The sequence below is a fragment of the Lutjanus erythropterus genome, chromosome 21, assembly GCF_056507025.1.
Source record: "Lutjanus erythropterus isolate fLutEry1 chromosome 21, fLutEry1.hap2, whole genome shotgun sequence".
NCBI classification, from domain to species: Eukaryota; Metazoa; Chordata; class Actinopteri; order Lutjaniformes; family Lutjanidae; genus Lutjanus; species Lutjanus erythropterus.
In genome coordinates this window covers 10,297,411-10,319,715 of record NC_139337.1, presented here as the reverse complement: position 1 = coordinate 10,319,715, position 22,305 = coordinate 10,297,411, and the positions used below count along the sequence as shown (strand labels likewise).

At 41.4% G+C, this 22,305-nt stretch overlaps 1 protein-coding gene across 1 annotated transcript in view; it reads left to right on the top strand.

Annotated features, from left to right (window-relative positions):
- Window positions 1-21,449, top strand: part of LOC146307315 (uncharacterized) — an 87,118-nt gene extending 65,669 nt beyond the window's left edge. Inside the window, exons 4-9 of the mRNA XM_084746955.1 lie at window positions 2,472-2,590; window positions 8,854-8,943; window positions 14,784-14,928; window positions 15,959-16,092; window positions 17,473-17,684; window positions 20,222-21,449. Coding sequence (XP_084603081.1) covers window positions 2,472-2,590; window positions 8,854-8,943; window positions 14,784-14,928; window positions 15,959-16,092; window positions 17,473-17,684; window positions 20,222-21,365 — 1,844 coding nt within the window. The 3' untranslated portion in view covers window positions 21,366-21,449. The remainder of the gene's footprint in view (window positions 1-2,471; window positions 2,591-8,853; window positions 8,944-14,783; window positions 14,929-15,958; window positions 16,093-17,472; window positions 17,685-20,221) is intronic.
- Window positions 21,450-22,305: the final 856 nt, after the last annotated feature.

Sequence of the window (22,305 nt, the reverse complement as noted above, 5' to 3'; positions counted from 1 at the left end):
GCATCCACATCCCTCCTCTGCTTGTCACTTTTTACTTAATACCCTGTCCTCACACAGAGCACATAAACGCCTCACCATTACCTACTCTGTTTTCCTTTTTAGACCAGAGAGGGAGAAAATAGAGGCAAAGAAAAGCAAACCCGAAGACACGAGTGGCGATGAATAAAGCCCGCATTGTTGGCAGAGGAAGCGCCGGTGCCGATAATTAATCATCCCATATGTTTGTCTTTCCTGACGCCGCATCCTCTCCAAAAGCTGCCGTAAGAGAGAAAACAAAAATACATGAGGCGTTGAAGGAGGAAAATAAAGAGGCTTATTAGCTTCATTTCCCTCCGCGCTACTTTCCACTGCTCGGATGATTCTGCGGTGATTGAAGAGAATGGTTTTGTATGTGTGTGTGTGGCTGTCTGAGGGTGTTTGTTTGTGTGTGTTTGCACCTAGCGGAGGTGATGACAAAATACTTAACGTTATTACTGGCATTTATGAGTTTACAAACCTGCCTGTCAGTGCAGTCATCAGTGTTTAACCGGGTAGCCTTTATTTTTGCTCAAAGCTTGAATAAGGCTGCTGTTGCAACCGGGGGAATAAATGATTAAAAAAATAATCCACACAAAATGTATGGATAAAATAAAGATGAGTGCATTAGCTTTGCGTGCTTCAGTGCGGTATTAAGAGAAGGCAAACTCTTCCAGCATCACGAAATCAGTTGTCGATCGCCTGAGTTGAACAAAGAAAGGGCGGAGAGATGAGGAGGAGGAGGGTAGAGGAAGAATTGATGGAGGAGGAGGGATGGATGGACAGAGGACAGGAGATGGTAGAAGGTTAAAGGGGGAGGAACTGAAGCCATAATTGGGTTATTTGGTGGGGGTGGGGCCAATACGAAGCATCGAAAGATACATACATACTTACTTAGATAGTTTTTTATAATGAGGCTATGGTGTGTGTGTGTGTGTGTGTGTGTGTGTGTGTGTGCGTGTGTTGCGTGACTAATCTGTGCCTGCTACAATGAGTGACGGAGCGTAGGGCTGATCTCTTGGAGTGAGCCACATGCCCCCTGACAGCACACCCATAAGAGAAACACGCAAACATGCCTCCAACACGCAACACACACGTCACCAATGCACATGTGACACTTCTGCACGCCACTCTCGTATAGGCTAATTGCATGTATACACACGCTGGCATGGTAGTAGGTACAGAAGGCCGGAAATAACATTGTTTATGTCTAGTGTTTGATGCACTGTGACTTATTTGTGATATTTTTACGACTTTAGGAGGTTATCCCCACTTTATTAAATATCACATGGCACAAAGGAGCAGGAGAGAGATGAAGGGACAGATTAAAGAGTCCACGGGCAAATTTTCTTTTCTGTTGGCCCCTTCCACAAAAAGGTCAGAGCTCAAACTCAGATAGAGAAAAGCAACGCTGACTTTCTTAAAGACACAACACGAAGAATGAATCTTTATAGAATTTTATCAGTGGAGAACATTGCAGATGCTTGTTGCAAAATCTTGTTTAAACACTTTAAAACTTGCAAATGTTGCACTTAGTTCAGGGAACCTCTTAAACACAGTCCTTTCTTTTTTTTTTTTGACAGAAATGAATTAATTTTCTCTCTTCATCAGCAAGTTGCACTGTACAAAATCATGAAGGAATTTAGCAGAATCAACTAATATTTTCTTATTAACTAAATGTGAATATATAAGTTTTAATTTTTAAATTTTAAGGCAGTCCACACAATACATTTTTAAAGTTAGAACAGTGTATTTTTACAGTGTGTGTTGCATTTCTAAGATAAATAGTAGTTAAAATCCCCCAAATGCATTGAAGGCAATGGTCCACCTCACTCTGTGTGTACAAGTGAGCTTTGCGTGTGCATGTGGTCATATCGTGTGAGAAGAATCCTGTAAAGTCATGAAATCCTTCCACTGTTTTGTCTTGTTAGACCGGCCCACCGCGCACACTAATACCTGGCGTTAGTGCAGTGTGAAAGCAGACTGATACAGTTAATGTGTCCACCACATGTCTGAGTGTCGGTCCAACTCTCCCTCTGCCGTATCACACAAAGGTTGTGGGAGAATTTGTGAGCGTACTTTGGAGAATCATTGTTCTTATTATTCTTAAAGTTTACTGTGTTGAGTGTGGAGTAAGAATTTGACCTGCTGAATGTAAAGTGTGCTTGATTTTACTTTCTGAAACTTGAACGCAGCCTGTGAACACATGTCACTCATGTATAAAGTTAATAAAAAGTAAGGGGTCTGTATCATTTTCACCTGAACACTTTTATTATCATTTTTTTACATCCTTGAACCTAGTCTAGTTCCATTATACTGTATTTGAAAAAAGGCAGACATTACTACAGCTGATATCTCCAAAACTCTCCAAAAAATATCTGGATGAATATTTTGGGGTTAACTGTCCCTTTAACATGTTCCACCTCATTTACCGTTTTTCTTTTTCTGTCTTGTAGCAAACCAAGATAAGACCTCCAGGAAGCACAACAACAGCACAGCATCCTCCAACCCTGAACCCAGGAAGGATAGCCTTCCGCTGGGGGTTGCTGTCAATGAAAGCAGCCTCCTCCTGGAGGTACGAAACCACATGTCTGATGTTTGTGTGTGTATACTGTGGAATATTTCTCAGCGCGTTCATGTTCATGTGAACACAAAGTATTGTGTGTGCAAAGTCTGTCCATAATATCGCTTTTTACTATGCTGTCATCATATCATTGCCTTTTTAGTTGCATTTTCCTGCTTCCTGCACGTCACTGTCAAATTCTCGCCAGCTTGCATACAAGCCATTCAGGAGGCCATTTTTTGTCTGAGTGACTGAGTGTGAATTGGGGAATGGGGGAGGGTGTGTGTGTGTGTGTATGAGCATGTGTGTGTGCCCTTCGCCCTCTGCCCTGACCTCCTTTGCAGAGCCGTGGTGTTGCGTGACATAAGGGTGAGACAGTAGTGTCGGAGATGATGAAGGAGGTGGGGACTCACACACGCTGACGGCTCGAGCAGCCAGTCATATTATAGTGTGTGTGTGTGTGTGTGTGTGTGTGTGTGTGTGTGTGTGTGTGTGTGTGTGTGTGTGCGCGTGTGTGTGTGTGTCTGTGTCTGTATGAGAGCACCTCTGTCTGAATGCATGTTGTCGTGTGTGAAAGTGAGCAGAAGAGAGTGAGAAGAGCACACAAAGCCTGTCAACAGTAATCAGAGCAAATAAAAGATCTGATTTTGGTCAGTTGACCTAAGACCTTAAATCAGATTGTAACCACAGAATCATTATGAGTGTATTTGAAAGTTTGACAAGTAATTTCTTCTTATTCTGAGTATAGTATTAGGACAAACTATGCATATCTTAAATACATTTTAAATAAAACATATGAAGATATGTTGATAATTTCATTGAAAACCTAATGTTTCTTTTCAGACAGGGTGTCATAACCAGACACATACAGCAGCATTACATGGGAATACCAAGAGCATCAGATCATTTCTCTACACTCAATATCCTAATGGCTGGCTGTCAAACAGCAAATTATGACACTGATCGCACTCTCACACACACACAAAGAGCGGAGCTGATCCACTGATGCTTCTGTTAACGTGTTTGGCTGTCTCAATGGGGAGGTAAACAAAAGGAGAGATTGACCGTAGTGATGTGCTGCCTCCCGTTGCGTGACTCAACCTGCACCAGGGCCTCATAGCAAACTGTGCATTAGTTGTTGTGGTGATGGGATCCCCAGAGGAAGCAAGAGACAAATATCTGTGTGTGTGTGTGTGTGTGTGTGTGTGTGTGTGTGTGTGTGTGTGTGTGTGTGTGTGTGATTGCATGTCTTTTTAAGTAAGTGCATGTTTGTGTGTTTGTCTATGTATTATCCAAGGACACAGTTTAGTGGGGGACAGTGGTCTTACCTGGACAGCATTAATACCCTCTGCTCCCAGTAGTCTTGAAAGTGGACAGACTATTAAACCAAACTCCATTCTAAAAACAAGTGTTTTATGGTGGACATTAACTACACCATCACTAAGACTCTTTTCTGATTCACTTTGATCTATAGACACAATCAGCACATATATCATTTACTCAGTCACATTAACTAACCTGTGATGAAGTGTTTGCCACAAATGTACAGTGTTTGTTTTCCCCAGACACAAGTGATGTATGCAGTTCATACCACTGAACAGGATAGATAAGGGGGGAAAATAAACAAAACCCACAAAAAGTGTTGTGTTTATGTGTAATTTATTTCAAAAGTGATATTGTTGCTTCTTTTAGTTGGCTATTAAATATATATTTTTAATAACATAATTTATTTTGAAATAATTTATTGGGGGGGTACAATGACATGTTTTTTAGAAGTTGAGGTGGACACAACCCTTAATCCCCCCTGGGATCTGCAACAAACAATCATTCATGCTCACATTCACACCAATACAGGCAATTTACCGTCCCCAATTAACCAAACCGTATCGTATCTTTGGACTTTGAGGGGAACATCTAAAGTATGCCCTAGAAAAATATAGACCATTCAACTTAATATCTTAACCTCATTGAACTTGAATATTTTTGCAAGGTCACTTAACTCAATTGGATTTACATTCTCAGATCTCATAAGACGGCTTCAAACCAACAATTGTACCTATGTTTCATTAACTGACATTTTTTAGGCAGCACTGGAAGTTACATTTTGAAGTTGAGCTTAAAATGATTCACAGTGTAATGTGTTTCTTATGTTTGACTATGGCTTCACTCATTGGCTGATATCCAACATTTTGTCACATATAATTCAACATATCAGAATCCCTTATTATTCTAATTGCAGTATGCGTGTGTATGATGTGGGTGTGCGCCTGGTGGCAGAAGGTCTCCATGTTTGTCATGACCTCATCATCACTGCTTTCATCTCACTCTGACAGCAAGACAGAGGGAAAACCAAAGAAACTCTGTTGAAACAATGAGACGAGGCCGCCCCAGCACCACCTCTTCTCTTCCTCCCCTACCGCCTCCCCTTGCTTCCAAATCCAGTGAACCAATATTTTATTTTGGGCTCTGCGTGCAAAGCGCCTCTTAAGATTTGTAAGTCAAAGCTTTTAGTCTCCCAGGGGCGGTTATGGGAGCCGGGGGCGTCGTAGTTGCAGATATGTGGTGGAGCGGGCCAGCAGCAGGTGCCTGTTTCCATTACCTAAAGGCTTTAGTATGCAAAGAACTGAGGGAAATGTGAATGGAGAAAGCATTCAAAAACAGCATGAGCACTGTGCAGCCGGTACCACAGAGTATGTCTGTCTTTTTCTACTTTAAAACAGGCATATAACAGTCTCTTGTTTAGTTTTTAGTTTTGTTGTTTTTTGCAAAAAGAAAATGGAATAATAACTGACATCTTGCTAGTTTTTCTTTCCAGCTATGTATCTGTGAAATAAATTGTAACTGGAGTCGTCTATTCCAACATAAATGACGGGTGTTCCCAATTATTGTTTTGGACGTGAAAAATAAATGCACTGTATTCAACTATACTATATTTGCCAAGCATTTCCATTTTGGAAAGCCAATTACAGCAATCAACCTACAAAATATACTGTTTTCAGCATAGCATAGCACTAGCTCTCTCAGGTCATAAGTCCAAGGCCTATTTGTTCCAGAAGAATAAAAATGTCAAAGCCCTTAAAAAGAAAATTTAATGTGGCATTTCAATGACTTGGAAGAGGATTGGAGAAAGGTGAACTGGCTAAATAAACTAAAAATGAACCCAACATGTAAATGCTGGCCTTTTTATGACCACGTAGGACCTCCTAAAGGCAACATCACATTCAAGTGTATTCAGGCCGTTTTTGTGTCTATTGTTTGGACAGGTTCTCCAGACCGCTGAGTCATTTATAAGCTGTATACACAAGAAACCCAACATTTCAACTGCTTGTTAAAGACCAGTTCTGTAGCTGGACACACATTTTTAGTACACTCTGCTTTGAAGGAATGATTAGATGAGATATCTTAATTGGACAAGCAATTTGAATATCATTAAAAGCTACAAAGCTGCACTGCCTAAACACCTTATCTCTCCTTGGACACATGGTTTTGATACAGATAGTCAAATTCTTGGTCTAAAAACGGGACATTTTCATATTTTGACGTGTTGCATTTGGACAAAATGCGCTGTTTTCATAAATATATTAGATTTGGCTTCAACATACTGTTACCAGATGTTTGTACATCCCCATGTGACCAGTATATTAAATATATTGGAAACTATACACAGCTATGTTGATCCCATATTACCCTTCATTCTCTTCATTTGTAAAGCTTCAGAGCAGTCCAAAAGGTGCCGTGTGCCTTTTGTTGTGACATCTACATGTATATCTTTGATGCCCAAAGCTTGCTTATTAAAGGTGCAATTCTGGAGAAAGAAAGTTTGCTTTCATTCTGAGGTCATTAAATACAGACACTTTAGCTTGTTAGCCACCAACCCAAAGTATCAGGATTTGAAGAACTGGGAATGAGGCTCAGCAATAAACAAACTAATAAACATGCTCAGGCTCTGCTTGGATAAGCTCTTGTTGGAAATAACTGTCTTCACTGTCATGGTTGATGTTAGCTTAGCATTTTTATTAGCATTAGCCAACACCCAGACACACACTGTGTGTTTATAAGTATGTCCGAATCCTTAGTAAGAACTACTTTTTGTGAATTGCAGACTATTAATGGGGACATATTACAGTATGAAAGCACAGTGGTGACCGCAACATCAACATTATGACAGGAGGGATATCATGTTTCCTCCGAGACACAAAAGGTTGTAGGAACAGGTTTGAGCCGAGATAGGGAGGGACTTTATTTCGTGTCGTGTTTAAAATGTTCTGAATAAATAAAAATATTCAAAATAAATAACAATGTTGAAATTGAGAGGTTTGGACTAAAATTTTACAATTGAAATTAGATTTTTGTTATTACAGATAGAGGAAAGTATCAAAAAAAGGTACCTGCTACCACATTACAAGTACCGCAACGCATACTGCATCGGTACAAATGTGAACGGTACCCGACCCTGGTGACTGGTTAAATTCTCCTGCACAGGCGAGCTTTTCTAAAGCCTGAAAACAGACCCAAGAGGAGGAGCAAAATTCTAGTTTCCTCTCAGTGTTATTTCTCGCTGAAGTGGTAGCATTTATTTTTGGGTGCTTGCTAGAGAAATCTGTGTATCTTTGAACGTGTGTCTGAATCTATAGGGGGTCACCCTCCCTCTGGATGTCACACATATGTGCCAGTTGACCTTGTCAAACAACATCTGCATCTACACGGCCAAGAACCTGAGTCATGATCGTCCCATCTCTGCCTCCCTCCCATCATATATGTTGTTTTTTTTTTTTACACATTGTCATGTCATTTAGGAGGTCAAACAGACCAGCATTTATATGTTGGGTTCATTTTTGGTTTATTTAGCCAGTTCACCTTTTTCCATTCCTCTTCCAAGTCAGTGAAATGCCACATTATATGTTTCTGCTTTGTCACAGCATGACTCAGATACCTCTGGCTTTTAGGACAAATTGCTCTGCTCTCAGACAGGTATCAGGGATGATGGGGCATGTGCAGCGAGCGGAACGCTGTACTGCTGCTTGCTACGGCAATCAGATCACTGTTAAGAGAAAGTGAAAGAGAGAGACAGAGAGGAAAACTGAGTATGAGTGTGAATTGAGAGGCCACAGAGATATATACCACACACACACACACATGCACACACACACACACACACACACACCAGGGAAGACCTGCATAGTCTCGCAGTAAAATAGAGGTGACAGACTCTGGCAGCAGCAGTCACGCAAGTCAAGTAGCCTTGCAGTTGTCACGCTATCACAGCTGTGCGCACGCACACACACACACACACACACACACACACACACACACACACACACACACACTGGAACACCTCTCCCCCTCTTCCATGTCTCCTTCCTGTGTTTTCTTTCTTCTCTCACACTCTTGCTTCCATCTCCATCTGTCCATCCCTCCTCATTTGACTGAAGCCAGTTATGTGTTTATTTAAATTTTCTTTTTAATCAACACTTTTCGCCATAAGCCAAACATGTTATTCGCCCCTTGTGTGCACGGGTGTGTGTAAGGAGTGGAAGGGGAATGAGGTTGTGTTTGGGTCTGAAGATTCTCTGCTTTTAATCAGTGTCTCTGATATCACAAATCAAAGCATGTTACCAGTCAAACTGACTTGATTATTAGAGTTTGTATCTTATGAAATACATAAGTTTAAAGGGGGCAAATTGGTGCCTATATGTCACCCTCAAGTTAACTGCTTTGAAAATAACATAAGTCTAAATTCCACCAGAAAATATTCTTAAAAACTCCTTCAAAAGTAATATTTTGCATTACAAATCAGCAAGTTTTATTTGGCTCACTCACTTCCATAACCATCTGTCTTTCATTCCTTCTCCAGTGTTGTATTATTCTTATATCTTTTGTTCCATTTTTACTGTTATTTGCTGTTCTGAGAATTATGGAAAGAATGATACAAATTGAACATTGTGCTATAAAAAGTCTGGCTACAGTCAAACTCTGGCTGCGTCGTGTCTCAAGCTTATAAGAATAATTGTACAGTAATGACTGTAGCCCCATTTGGGTCGCAAATAAAACCATTTGACTCAGTTGCGCTGTGTTTCTGCTCGGTGCAAACATAGCAGCTAAAGTTAGCCTCGCAAAGACGGCACTGATTAAAATGCAGTTGTTTGTGTTTGTCAATTATGTATATGCACTAGAGTTTATTTGCTGCATGAGCTGCCCTGAGTCACCGCTTATTTCTGTCTCTTGCTCTGTGTGTGTGTGTGTGCGCGTGTGTGTGTGCGTGTGTGTGTGTGTAGTCTCTGACAGGCTTTGCCTTGGTGGTGAGCAGTGATGGGATGGTGTTTTATGCCTCCTCAACCATTGTGGACTATCTTGGGTTTCATCAGGTGAGTTGAACATCTCAGTTTTATTTTAGATGTGCAGTACTACAAGTAACATGTTGCATAATGAAGTTATTGTCCTGTTTGTGATGTGATAGTAGGCAGTGTCTTCTTTCAAACCAGTGTGCAACATTTCTCTGAAAAATGAGGAGTGTTGTTATTCCCTTGCTCAACTTATCACATTTTGACAAATTGTCAGTTGTCCAATGGCCTCATGCCAGAGGCTCAGATAATCTGAATCCACACAACTATCTCAGGAATTTATTTACTGACAGCAAACACAGCCAATATGACAAAGTGCAAAAACAACATTAATATTCATCAACTTCTTGTTGAGGTCCTATTTAGGGTAACCAGAGCTGTGTCTCAATTTGGAGGCTTCCATTAGTACATTGTCATGAAGTACACTTTGCAAACTATGTACTCACTTGCATAGTGCGCAAATTTCAACAGGGTTGTGCTCAAGGACGATCGCAGCCTCCACTTCTTCATGGGTGAACTGAAGCCAGGGGGAGCTTTACTGCGACCCACCAAAACATCTCCTGGCTTGTTTATTCATTTGTGTTCAATTTCACTTCATTCAACATGAACGTCCTTTTAATAGTATTTGCTTTTGTTTGCTCACTGTTTCTCATGAGGTTAAAATTATGCCATAATCTCCATCAACGATAGGCCGGCCTCTCCTCCTCCTATCGCCTGAAAACTCAACAATATATAGATTTATATGATTCGCGGCACTGAAGAGTATTGAAACATGTTGTTCAAGCCAGAAAAGTGGTGCTCACCGTTTTCAGGTTGAACATGACCCAGATTAACCTGTCACCATCTTTGCTACACAAAGTCCAACTGGGAAAATTGAGAGTCACCACAAAGTCGCAAACACTGCAGGGAATATGGCGGAAACTAACACAAAGAAAAGAAAATGCAGTTACAACAAACACTGGAAAACTACTTATCTACTGCCTATTGTGTGCTACTGAATCAAGCAGACAGAAAAGCAAAGAGTTGTTATGAACTAAGAGGCAGAACAGAAATGTTTATTTTTAATATCAAAACTTACAGGGCCGTCCACACTAACTATAACTAAAATGTCCACACCACAACTATAAAGCTGTGGTCCGGACTTTGCCATCCTCTGGAGTCAGAGCGATTTTTAAAATATTTTTATAGTTCTTGGTGTGGATGACCTCTCAGCACTGGTAACATCTCCCACATTGTCCCAGACAAACATACTCTTTGTCCCACATTTAGTGTGTTGGGATCTGGTCACCCTAGTCTTATTGCTCTCATGATCAGTTTTAGGTTTCTTACCCTTCTGTTTTTCTTCTTTGTTGGAGTCTCTGAATCTTCTCTGTTCTGGTGCTACGCATCTCAAAGGAATAATGTTAAGAAGTATTTTGACACATTTTGAATCTTTCCACCATTTTGTTTCTTTGAGTATAAGCCCACGTTCAGACAGAAATGGGCTTTGTCCTCAGACCAACATGTTTTGGCTTTGGCCTTCATTAGGGCCAAATTAGGGTTCTTCATGATACACATTACAAACAACACTTTAACAACACAGTGGTCAGCCTGCTCCACAGTCAGCCTGAAATATCACTGAAACCATTGCTGGCCAGGCGGACTTCATGGACCAAACAATGACACTCTCCCAGCTGTGTCCTCATTTCGTTTTTTTGTGTACCCTATTTCGACATCTGGGTCTGGCTTGCAGATAAATACTGTAAAATAGTGATACCTAGAAGCTTCCTTTATTTGAGAAAGAGAAAGAGCATGCACTGGTGGGGAATTAAGGCAGAGACTGAGTGAAAAGAGGGACTGGTGGTGGCAAAAAATCTGGTGAATCAGAAAAATAAAATATTATTTTCTGATTGTTTCACAGCGGTTATGTTCTTAGCACAAATGCACCTCAGTGGCTAATCACTGCAATGCATGATTGTGTCTAAATACAACCTAAAAGAGAGTGGTGTCAATCTTATCATCTAACTGTTGGAGAGTTACTACTATAAGTTACTTCCCAAAATCCTGAAGTATTCCTTATAGAGGTTGGATCAATTCTAAAATAAATCTGTGATCAATCAGTCATAATTTTCATCAAACATCATCATCAGAGGTGTGCAACACAGGTAAGCTAATATATCCACCCTGGTAGGCTCTCACGCAACAAGTGTCAGAGATCTCTGCCATCATTCAGCAAGTTGGCCTTTTCCATCCATCCCTTTTTCCATCCATTCCCTTTTTTAATCTAACATCTAATGAGCCACAGTAGGAGTCTCTCTTTCAGCCTGCCTCCCTGCTGCCTGATAACTCTATCTAGAGGGCAGAGTGAACCCACTAAGTCACAGCTGAGAGGCCACAGGAAGGTGAAGACCTCCGTTTCACCCTCAGTTAGACACTGTGGGTGTCTGCATGTGTGTGTGTGCGTGTGTATGTCTGTGTGTGTGCGGGCACTGATAAGTCACCAACGGTTTAGCTTCCTTCCTCTCCGGCGGCTGTACCCAGCCACTCATTAATTATGGATGATATCAACACAGGCTCGCCTGTCCTGCGATGCTGAAATCATCCCTCTCCTTCAAAACCATGAATAAAGTGCTTTTCACTGTTAAAATCCCTCCCTTGCCCTCATGTCTGCTTATACACACACACATATACACAGCACACTGACACTTTAGGGTAAGAATTCTTCTGCTACAGCGCTCCCACTTGGCTTACAAGCAGACGGGGGCAGTAACCCAGCGCCATGAAATCGACATGAAAACCAAAGCGGTCTGAACGATCCGGCCACAGTGTGAGTGCAGGGTGGCATGGGAGCCAACAGAGACAGACAAAGGAAATTAAAACTGTGAGGTGCACATAATGCGTGCATGTGTGTGCTAGCAGGTCAGTCAACAGTTTTTAATGTGAGATGTAAGACTTAAGGGGCTCTATTGGCAGAATGTGGCAGAAATGAAACATAAAATAAATAAGTATGTTTTCATTAGTGTATAATAACCACCTGAAACTAAGTGTTTTTTGTTACCTTAGAATGAGCTGTTTATATCTACAGAGGGAACAGGTCCTCTTCCAAAGAGGCTGCCATGTTGTACCACCATGAATGAAAAAAATTTGCGGATTTTCACGTTTTGCACAAGTTTCGGAGACACTTTAGGTTCTCCTAATACACGCTTGGAAGGGGAGGGTGAGGCAGCATGTTGCAATTTGCAAGCTTATTGCCAGAGGCTTCTAAATCCAACACAGTGTTAATTTCATTGACAAAATACCATGTCAAAATCTACTGACTCTTGACATCAACAAATAAAAAAGAGATGGAAATGTTAGGGATAAACAAGTGGGGAAGAGTCAGCCGTAAGCTAATGAGTAACTAGCTAACAGCCAGTGAGCACCAACTGGTGTAATGCCAATAATAGCACCCCTACTGTAAAATGCATTCCTTTTAGGGGCAGTGTTGTTGCCAGGAAATGCACCTCCTGCAATCTCCTCTATAGGGTTTGCATTTCTTGGTACTGATGAGTTTTTCAGCATAACGTAAGTGCAAAATGCACATTATTTTGTATGTAATGTACTCGTGTGAAAAATATGCTTTGCTTTCTACTTGAACACACTGTAAAAGTCCAACAACTCTATGGCTGTAGCTGCACAGGTGTAGTGGTGCACTGAGCTGAATACTAATGCTGACATACTTACAATGACAATGCTAATCACAATTGTAATTTAAAACATGTATAATGTTTACCGTATTCATCATCTTAGTTTAGAGTGGTGGCATGTTAACATTTGTTAACTAAGTACAGCTTAGGCTGATGTGAATGTCATTCGTTTTGCGGGTCACAAACCAAGTAAATGGACATTTTGAGCTGATAATGGCGCTAAATGAAAAATCAGGGGATCATTAAAGTCTGTAAAATAAATCCTCTGGAAATTTCATGGTAATCCATCTAATAGCTGTTGTGATATTAGTAGTCTGGACCAACAGACAGAGACATTGGCAAACCTCGAGCAACACAGTTAGCATGACTAAAAAAGATCCCACGTGGTTTACGTTTGCATTCAAATGAGGAACAAGTGAACTTGGCAAATTTTGTGGTCTACTATTAGGATTAGGACAGTTTGCCATATTTCATGCTGCTGTCTGATGTAATGTTGGCTGGAAAGCAAACACACGTCACAAAATTCAAATTCACCAATCCGTGCCAGTATAGCCACAAGAGGTCCATTGTGTACACAGAACATGTCAGTAACAGCATGTAAGACATGACCTAATCATAATGCAGTCATTTCACATCAATGTTTTGAATTTGTCAAATGCAAAACACACTTAACTTGTTTAAGAGAAAGAGACAATGCATTGACAGGCAGCAGTGACTTGGGAGCCAAAGCATCCCAGCATGCAAAGCAGCCAAAGTATTTTGTGTGTGATAAGGTGATTTATGATCAGTAAAGGCAGAAAATCACTGTTCATCTATACACAAGATTAACTTCAAATTCAAAACATGTAACTCCCTGAACTAGTCAGTGTTGTCAATACTGAGATTTATATTTTTAAAAAACTAAGGATGAATGTCTTGCTGAAGAGTCTGTCCCCGCTGTACAATAAAAAAATGAAAATTTTTCCGTAAGTACTCACAGATCATCATTTCATTTTTCAGAGACTGTGATCAAAACATCCTCTAAGCCTTTCCCACATGCTCAATTCTCGCAAAGGAGCTATTGGTTGTTTTTAAGTCACATAGTGTGCCTCTAAGGCCTTGACAACATGTCACATAATTTTGAGCCCACAATTGTAGTCAGAAGGACACTTATCCTTAATATACCACAGAAAAAAAAGAAAAGAGAACGCTTCACTAAGTAGCACCACAAGAAAGCTCCGGAGAAGAGCAGAAAACCTCCACTGGCCTTTGATCCCATTTGTTACTGGGGCAGTTAGCCTTTGAAGGTCAGCGAAAATATCACTTATTCTCCCATTTTTTTCCCTCCTCTTTTCCTCTCTGTGTTTTTTACGAGAAACATAAACAATAGTCACTCGATCCGTCTGTCTGCCTGACTGCCGGTAGGGAACCAAACCACAGGACGAAGCGCCCGCCGAAGACGGTGGGAACAGATTGTGTTTTCAGAGGCAGGCGATCAAAAACCCTCGCGTGCCACCAGTGTGGAAATTATGGAGAGAGTGCAGGGAGGAGGGAGCGAGGGAAGAGGAGAAGGTTGAACATTTTAGTGAGGAATCTGTCATGGAATGACAGAAAGCAAAGCTATTGCTGGAAAAGAGAGAGAGGCATGACGAGAGTGGGCTGGAACCCGGCTCACTCTGTATGTGTATGTGTGTGTGTGTGTGTGTGGATGGGGAGGGTGAGCTGGGCTGGACTGCTGTTCGGGAGCTGGTGTCACGCGATGTTTGACAAACACAGCTGCCCTCACTGGCCCTACAGCTGCCCGTAGACTATTACTGTACTGGATAAATGTGTGTGTATGTGCTGACATGTGTCTATACAAGTGTGCATGTATGTTTCTGTGACTTCCATTGACTTTGTGTGTACAGTGTGGTCCTTGTGTGTGTGATGGGGAAATGAGAGCACGCTCCCTGGGAATCCTGAGGCAGACTGAGTCTATCTGAGCAGCAACGGCAGGAATCTCCCCTCCAAACAGCAGCTACCAGCTGCAGTGATGGCAACAGTGTGCAGACAGTGCTGTGAACATGCAATCTTATGTGTCTAAAGACTTTCAGGAGATGCTATAATGAAAAAAAGTCTAAAACTAGACATGTCTGGCTATGACTGTCATACAGTCTTAATGCAATATTTGATTGGACAAATATCCTTAAGAAACTTACCAAAATCCACTCCATTTTCCAGACTGACGTGATGCACCAGAACGTGTTTGACTACATCCACATAGACGACCGTCAGGAGTTCAGACGTCAGCTCCACTGGGCCATGTGTCCTCCACAGCACCAGGGGACATCAGCACACCAGGACAGCCAGCTAGCTGCAGGGACTGGTGGGTATCTTACTGGGCAGGGAGGAACCAGAAGTGTATCTATGTTCCCAAGGTCATATGTTCATAGGGACCTATGTTCACAAGATCCTATGTTCCCAAGGGCCTGTGCTCCCAAGGGTCGATGTTCTCAAGATCCTATCTTTCCAGGGTCCTAAGATACCAAGGTTGTATATTGCCAGGTTCCTATGTTCTCAGAGTCCAATGTTCCCAAGCTGCTAAGTTCTAAAGGCCTTATGTTCCCAGGGTCCTGAGTTCCCAAGGTCTTATGTTCCCAGCATCCTATGTCCCCTGGGCATTAAGTTCCCAATGTCTTAGGTTCTTATAGTCCTATGTTCCCAGGGTCCTATATTCCCAATGTCTCATGTTCCCAGGGTCCTAAGTTCCCAAGGTCCTATATAGCCAGGACCCTATGTGTCTTAGAGCCTGTGTTCCTGAAGTCCTATCCTCCCAGGGTCCTAAGTTCTAAAGTTCCTATGTCCCAATGATCCCGTGTTCCCAGGGTCCTATGTTCGATGCAAAAACCCAACCCTAACCCACTATGTGGCATACAGAGATGGGGAGCACACGCCTATGGGAATATAGGGCCTTGGAAACAGAGGACCCTAGGAACATAGGACCCTGGGAACACAGGACTGTAAGAACAGAGGACTGACCCTGAGGTACCAGTTCCCTTAGGCAAACTGTTTGGTTAAAAGTTCATCTGAATATGGGGGTAACAGACTTTCTTCAATCAATATTTCAAATCAAAATTCAGTTTTGAAGTTCTGCTGGTTATTTTTGAGGCAGACCTACAGTATGTCATTGGTATAATGACTGACTCGTGACCAGAAACCTTGTGGAAACGTGGGAATTAGAGGAGATGCATATGAAGAGTTAGTACATATGAAGACCAACCAATATTATCTACTGAAAACTGAAATCATATGTTTAATTTTTTGTCCTCAGTAATTGTGTGAAAGTAGATTTTCCACAGAAATTGCATTTCAAGCTAAATATTTTTCTTCTCCTCCATCTTTCTGTTACTTCTCAGGTGAGGACTTTGTAGTGAGCAGCATGTTCCATTCTCCAGAGGCGGGTGGAATTCCTTCTGAGCTCTCCTGCTTTCTCAACAGATGTTTCATTGCTCGAGTCCGATGTCTTTTGGACAGCACCTCTGGATTCTTGGTGAGTGGTCTGAACCAAACTGCCAGCTACAGTGAACTGTTCAGTTTTAAATGCATTAAAGTTTATGCAAAACCAAAAAGTGCAGAATATTGGAATGACAATTAAGCATGGGGTAAATGTTGCCCACTTTCTGGGAGAAGACCCAGGCCTATAAAAAAGTATTATGACCCATTTGGTACAGCAAAACTTCATTTTTAATTATAGTGTGTACAGTTATTTATAGCTGTATTGCAAGGCATTATGAGGTAATTGGGTGCCTGGACGTAGCAGCAGAATAGGAGCTTGGTTCATCCCTCGTGGCTGTGACTAGAGCGGTTTGGAGAACAGCAGTGGAAAAGCTTGAGGTCCTGATGACAGAGCAACAAGAATATGAGTTTGGACCATTTCATCAGGGTCAGTAGAGTTCACTGTCACCAAGTCCACTCTGGTAGCGCTGATATTGGCTGAACAACAGAAATTCTAGATGGCAATTTTCTGACAAATACTGAAGCACTTGTTGCCAAGTAATGAGCAAATGTTGCTAAAAAGCTTCCCTCATCAGTCAATATAATTGCAGTAAAGACACACAAATTTGTAATGTAATGCACAACACTTATCCTGCCAGCTGATAAAAAGCCCAGAGAATATTTCTTCTCTGTTAAAAGAATTAAATTAAAGTATATCTGCCAGCAGAGTGGTGTGGCTTTATGAAGGGCTACGTTGGTCGGTCAATCCAGCACAAATATCTTACCATGTCTAATAAACTTCCCATCAGTCTAACTCAGTTTTGTGTTTAGTGTTAATTAGCCAATGTTAGCATGTTAGCAGGCCAAAATAAGATGGTTAATTTGGTAAATTACCTCCACGTCATTTGTTAAACAGGTAAATTATCCGCTGCTCCTAATACTACAATGAGTTAGATGCAGAGATTGAATCTGACAATACGTTGTATTCTGTTTATGTGATAGTTAAGTTGATCTTTACCTTTTACGTTTACCTATTCATCAGCATGTTAGCATGGTTATGTTAGCATTTAGCTCAAAGCAACAGTAAAACACCTAGTCTTGTTTAAATACTAATGACTGCAATGTGGTCACTGGTGGTCCAAACTGAAATATCTCAACAACTACTATCAGTCCCTTTGATGTTACTTGTACTTTGTGTTTTGTGCTAATTAGTAAATGTTAGTATATTAGTATACTAATTGTGTCCAATTCTGTTTCTGGGCTTTCTAATGTTTCCTGGAATCAAATTACAAAAATACACAATGCAAAAGAACACAAGTAGATATTAACTTTCAAGAGCCGTGAAAAAAGCTATGACTTCTAATTCTGTTTTATATTAATTTTTGAGTGAACATGTGAATTCAAACCAGTAAATTCTTCTCCTTTTCTTTCCCAGACTATGCAGTTCCAGGGTCGTCTGAAGTTCCTCCACGGTCAGAAAAAGAAGTCAGCCTCCGGGGCTCTGTTGCCTCCCCAGCTGGCTCTATTCTGCATAGGTGTACCCCTCCTACTGCCCTCCATCACTGAGATGAAAATGAAGAACATGTTGATGCGGGGAAAGACCAAGAGTGGAGGAGGAGGAGGGATTATCTCTGCACTGGAGCATGGGTAAGAGGGAATGAAACTTTCAAATTTAACTAAAGTTGGATGATGTATATTCACACTGTTTCCTGGTTTAATGGGGGTGCTATACTGTAATTAAAGGTCAAGCTTTTTAACACAAATCTGATGTCTCAGACACCATGGGTCCAAACTTGATGCATTTTGGCACCTTGTTATGGCCCCTAGACATTAGATTGATTTGCCTGATGGGGGAGCTACGAGTAAAGGTCAGAGTTTTAAAACCTTGAAAGGCCACAGCCACTACATCATCAGTTAAGTTTTGTTGAAGCCTGGCTTTGTGATGCACATTGTCACCCAGAGATGCCCTCATAAGTCATAAAAACACACTTAGCGACTGCCTCGGCTAAAATCCATGAGGCATGGATACAGAAAAACACATTCAAAGCAGTGTTTGAGTGATGAAAAATTACACAGGCATTGGTCCTCATGTGTTATTTATTCATTTTTGAGTTTATTTTCTTGAGATACCAGCTTATTACCCAGCAACAGCTTTATGAACACACAAGCATTTGCTCTGAGACCCAGTTACCAACACAAACATAAGCCCTTTCCTCACCCAGCAGGCTCCGACACCAAACCAAACGACTGCTGGACGCCTTACCTGTGGCCAATTAGGAGCAAATACATGTCTCAGTTTGGATAAGGCCCTCTGTGCTTCATGCATCATTAACTACACTGGGAGACTGGGAGGCTGCGAGGCCAAGAGTTGAGCTGTAGTCAGGGAGCAGAGCCCTCCCACCCCCTCTGCTGTTCATTCCTTCTCAGCATCATCCAGGGATACATGGATTATGGTTTCTTTAAAAAAAAAACATACCAATTAATATAAGTGGACAGCATGTTGGCTGTTAAAGCCATGAAGCCATAAAGCTTATATGTTGAGGGTGGAGTTTTCAGTATGTGAACACTTCATTGTACAACATACATGGCACTTAAATTAAAGGAAAAGTACTGCAGGTTAGCTTATATGAAGTGTATCTTTTCATATAATGCAGTGGGCAATACTTTAAAATGTGTATATCTGCATATGGAATGATGGTGAACACACACAAAATACCTCCCATGTATTGTCAGGATCCACCAAGTGATATTATTCACTAATAGAAATTAGTTTCTCCACATGTGCTCCATATAACTTTAGATCATAAAAGTTCTTTACATCATGAAAGTGATTTCAGTGAAGATAGATATTACCACACAACATACAGAACTTCATATATACTCACTTCTAGATCTGTACTCTAATACTAGTCTAGTCCAATAATACTAATCCAGAGCCTTAGCTGCTGTTTTTATCTCAGCTTATCTTTTATTATCTTATCTTATGTTATCATTACAGTGTTTAAAGAGTCAGTTGATCAGAAACAGAGGAGAAGGGTTTTAAAGTAAAATTATACTGTGTACTGTGTATATAGTGATAAAATATATTTAAATTGATAACCTCAGAAAAAGGATCAGTCACATTGCAGAAAAACTGTGGTTTTGCATCTTTGAAATCTGCTCCTGCTTCTTCTAAAATAATCTAATCATGAAAAACTGCAGACATTAGCTGACACTAGTGATGGATTTGGTATCACTTCATTTAAAAGGTTGTGTATAAGACTGACATGACACTGTCATAACCATGAACATGACACCTGCCATAAACATGAAAAAGTCTTGTTGCCACTAAGTGTTATTCCATCAATTATATCACTTTGTTAATGCAAAGTTAGGATTAGAGTTTCCAAATAATGTCAACCTTGCAACCAAATATTCAAAATTTCTGAGGGTTACGCTCTGGCTTCAAGAACATCGCTGAATTCAACTCAAGCCAGTCAGAGAAATTTGACTCAGTTCAGATTATTTTTACATGTGTACATGTGTTATGTTTAGTTTAATGAGTAATAATAATCTTGATCCCTTCCTGGTGGTCACCTTATTGACAGCTTTCACTGACATATTTCTCAACAATATTGTATGATTAGAAATATTGCAATATTAGGTCTTTATCTCTGAATATTCTCTACTGATTGATCCAAATGATGGAACTCTTCAATCATCCCAAATCAGAAAATACAGTTTTAAAAACAATGTCACACTAAAAAAAAAAAAAAAAGCCAAAGACATAAATAAAGACATAAAGCCTTCGACTGCCTATGAACTTGGCGTGCAGGTTGTCATTGATCTTTGGGTCCTGGATGTTGTCTCTGTTCTCAATTTTCAGATGAGATGAATTCTGGAAAAGATGAGTCACTTTTGGAACAATTCAGTCATGAACTTAAGTGAACCAAGCCTAAATATTTGTGCTTTGACTCATTCATCAATCAGTACAAAAAACATTCAGTTTGTGGACATTCCCATATGAATATCTGAGTAGACCAGTGATATTTTAAGAGAGAACCTCTTCTTGAATGTCCTCAAGTACAACGGAAACTTTGTATTTGTGTTTGTCTTGTTGTTTCATGACTAAAGATCTCATTCTCTTTTTTCTGACCCCTCTCTTCTCCCCGCCCTGCTCTTCATGCCATCCCTGTACCTCACAGTGAGCGAGGGGAACACCTCCGGAGGCACTCCTTCAGTGGAAGAATGGGTGACATTGCAGATCCTCTCCTCCTCTCATGTCCCACTCCTGGCGCTACCCAAAGAGGTCACCACACTCCCTGGACCCCGCTCTCCAAAGACAAGTACCACCCTGATGGTTACTACAACCAGGAGGAGCCCCTCAACTACTGCAAGTCCTCCATGGCTCCCCATAAAGGTGTGAGCCCAGGTCTGGGCGGTGGCTGGCCTCTACGCCCAAACTCAGGTCCTCTCAGAGCAGGCCAGGGTGTCGGCTACATCCCATCGAATCGATTGAACAAGGCCGGGCAGTACGGGAAACCATACCGCCTTTCCCCTACCTGCCATAGCGGCAGAGGTGGCGAGGTGTTTGTCTCCAAGCTCTATGGGAACGTCCAGATTCCCACAGATCCGGATGCGTACTGCGTGGACCTGGTGAAGAATGAGAACGGCTATGGAGAATGCTACGATGGCCATCTGATGCCCGAGATGCCACCAATCAAGGTAGAGCATGACTCAGACTCTGAGAATGGCTGCGATGCCTATGGGCGACCCTGGGCTTGCCGTGACCCAGAGGCCATCGAACGGCGTTACAGTAATGGGGTATATGACCAGACCTCAGGTCTCCATCTCAAATCAGAGGCAGATTACTATGATCCGCAGTATTCACCCTGCCAGCGAGGGAAAGCAGGAATCAGCCCACCATACAACAACGGCAACTACCAGAACTATGCAGTCAACAACAGCGGCAACACAAGCGGACGTCTGTTAAAATGTGACAAAGACTTGAGCAATAACAACGACAACAACCAGTTTAGTCCTCAGAGACTCTCCCTCTCAGACTCTCTATGCAGCAACCAACCTATCAACCTCATGGACTCACATGTCTACCCACAAGACCCTCACAAGGCCTACATGCACCCGGACTACAACAACAAGCACGGCACTTATGAGTTCAAAGGTCATGGCCTGATCCATTCGATCAAACGGGAGCCCATGGACTCCCCTCCGTGGTCCGAGAACACTCATGACATAAACCAGTCCATGATGGTTGGTCCAAGGAACGTTATGCCATGTGTGATGAGCACAGGGCACCACAAGTCCAGTCCCTATGTTTATATGCCGTGAAAGTGATTGGTGCAAACACATCAGGAGATAATTGACCTTCCTAAGTCCCGTCCCTTTTCACTGTGTGCTCCAATTACAGTTAAAACAGTTTCCTGTACTTAGGTACACTATATGCTAGGCTCGTCTATGTTGAAAAGAATTTTAAAGATGTTAGGGGTAGGAATCTCTTGGCACCTCATGAGCTGATTCAATTCCTATTCAGAGGGCTACAATGCAATTAGATGATTATCAATGACTTGATTTATCATAATTATGAAGTAGCCTCACTTAGAAAGCAAACATGATGCACATGTTTACATTTCACCATCCAATTGATACTCCCATAAGGAACATACAGCCCATATTGCAAAGTTGTTACAGGTGATCATAATGTCAAGAATTGGGTTTTAAAATTCTGATTATTGACTTTTCTGCATCGATTCATAAACCTTTAAGAGAGGATTGTGATGCATTGAAGGATTGGTCACCTCCTCCACCTGTAGAAGATGGTGAAAAGACGTTGTCAGGGACCTGTAAAAGCAAGTAAGCTAGTCAGTTAGCTACTTTCACCTAACCAGCCAGCTCATGTACATCAATCAACTTCTAGCTCATTAGGCAGCGATTTGCTAACATTAGCTAATTCAAAATGTGACAATGTCGTTTTTACAGGAAAAGGAGAAAGTGGTCAGAGGTACCAGTTGTTATTGGAGCACAGAGCAAAAAAGGGCGCAACATAAGAAGGGTGAATTACCTTGCCCACCCCGACCCTGCCCCTGCCCGACATACACACAAACAATCAGTGTGCATTTAAGTACTTTGTATTTCGCGCCCCATGCACCAGCATTACAAACGGACAGTCTTTAATTACAAGGATTCCCAGGATGTCAACGTTAAAATCACTTCTTCCATTTGATGAAGAGGTCACAAACAAGGCTCAGGTTCTAGTGTTCGTGTTGTGACA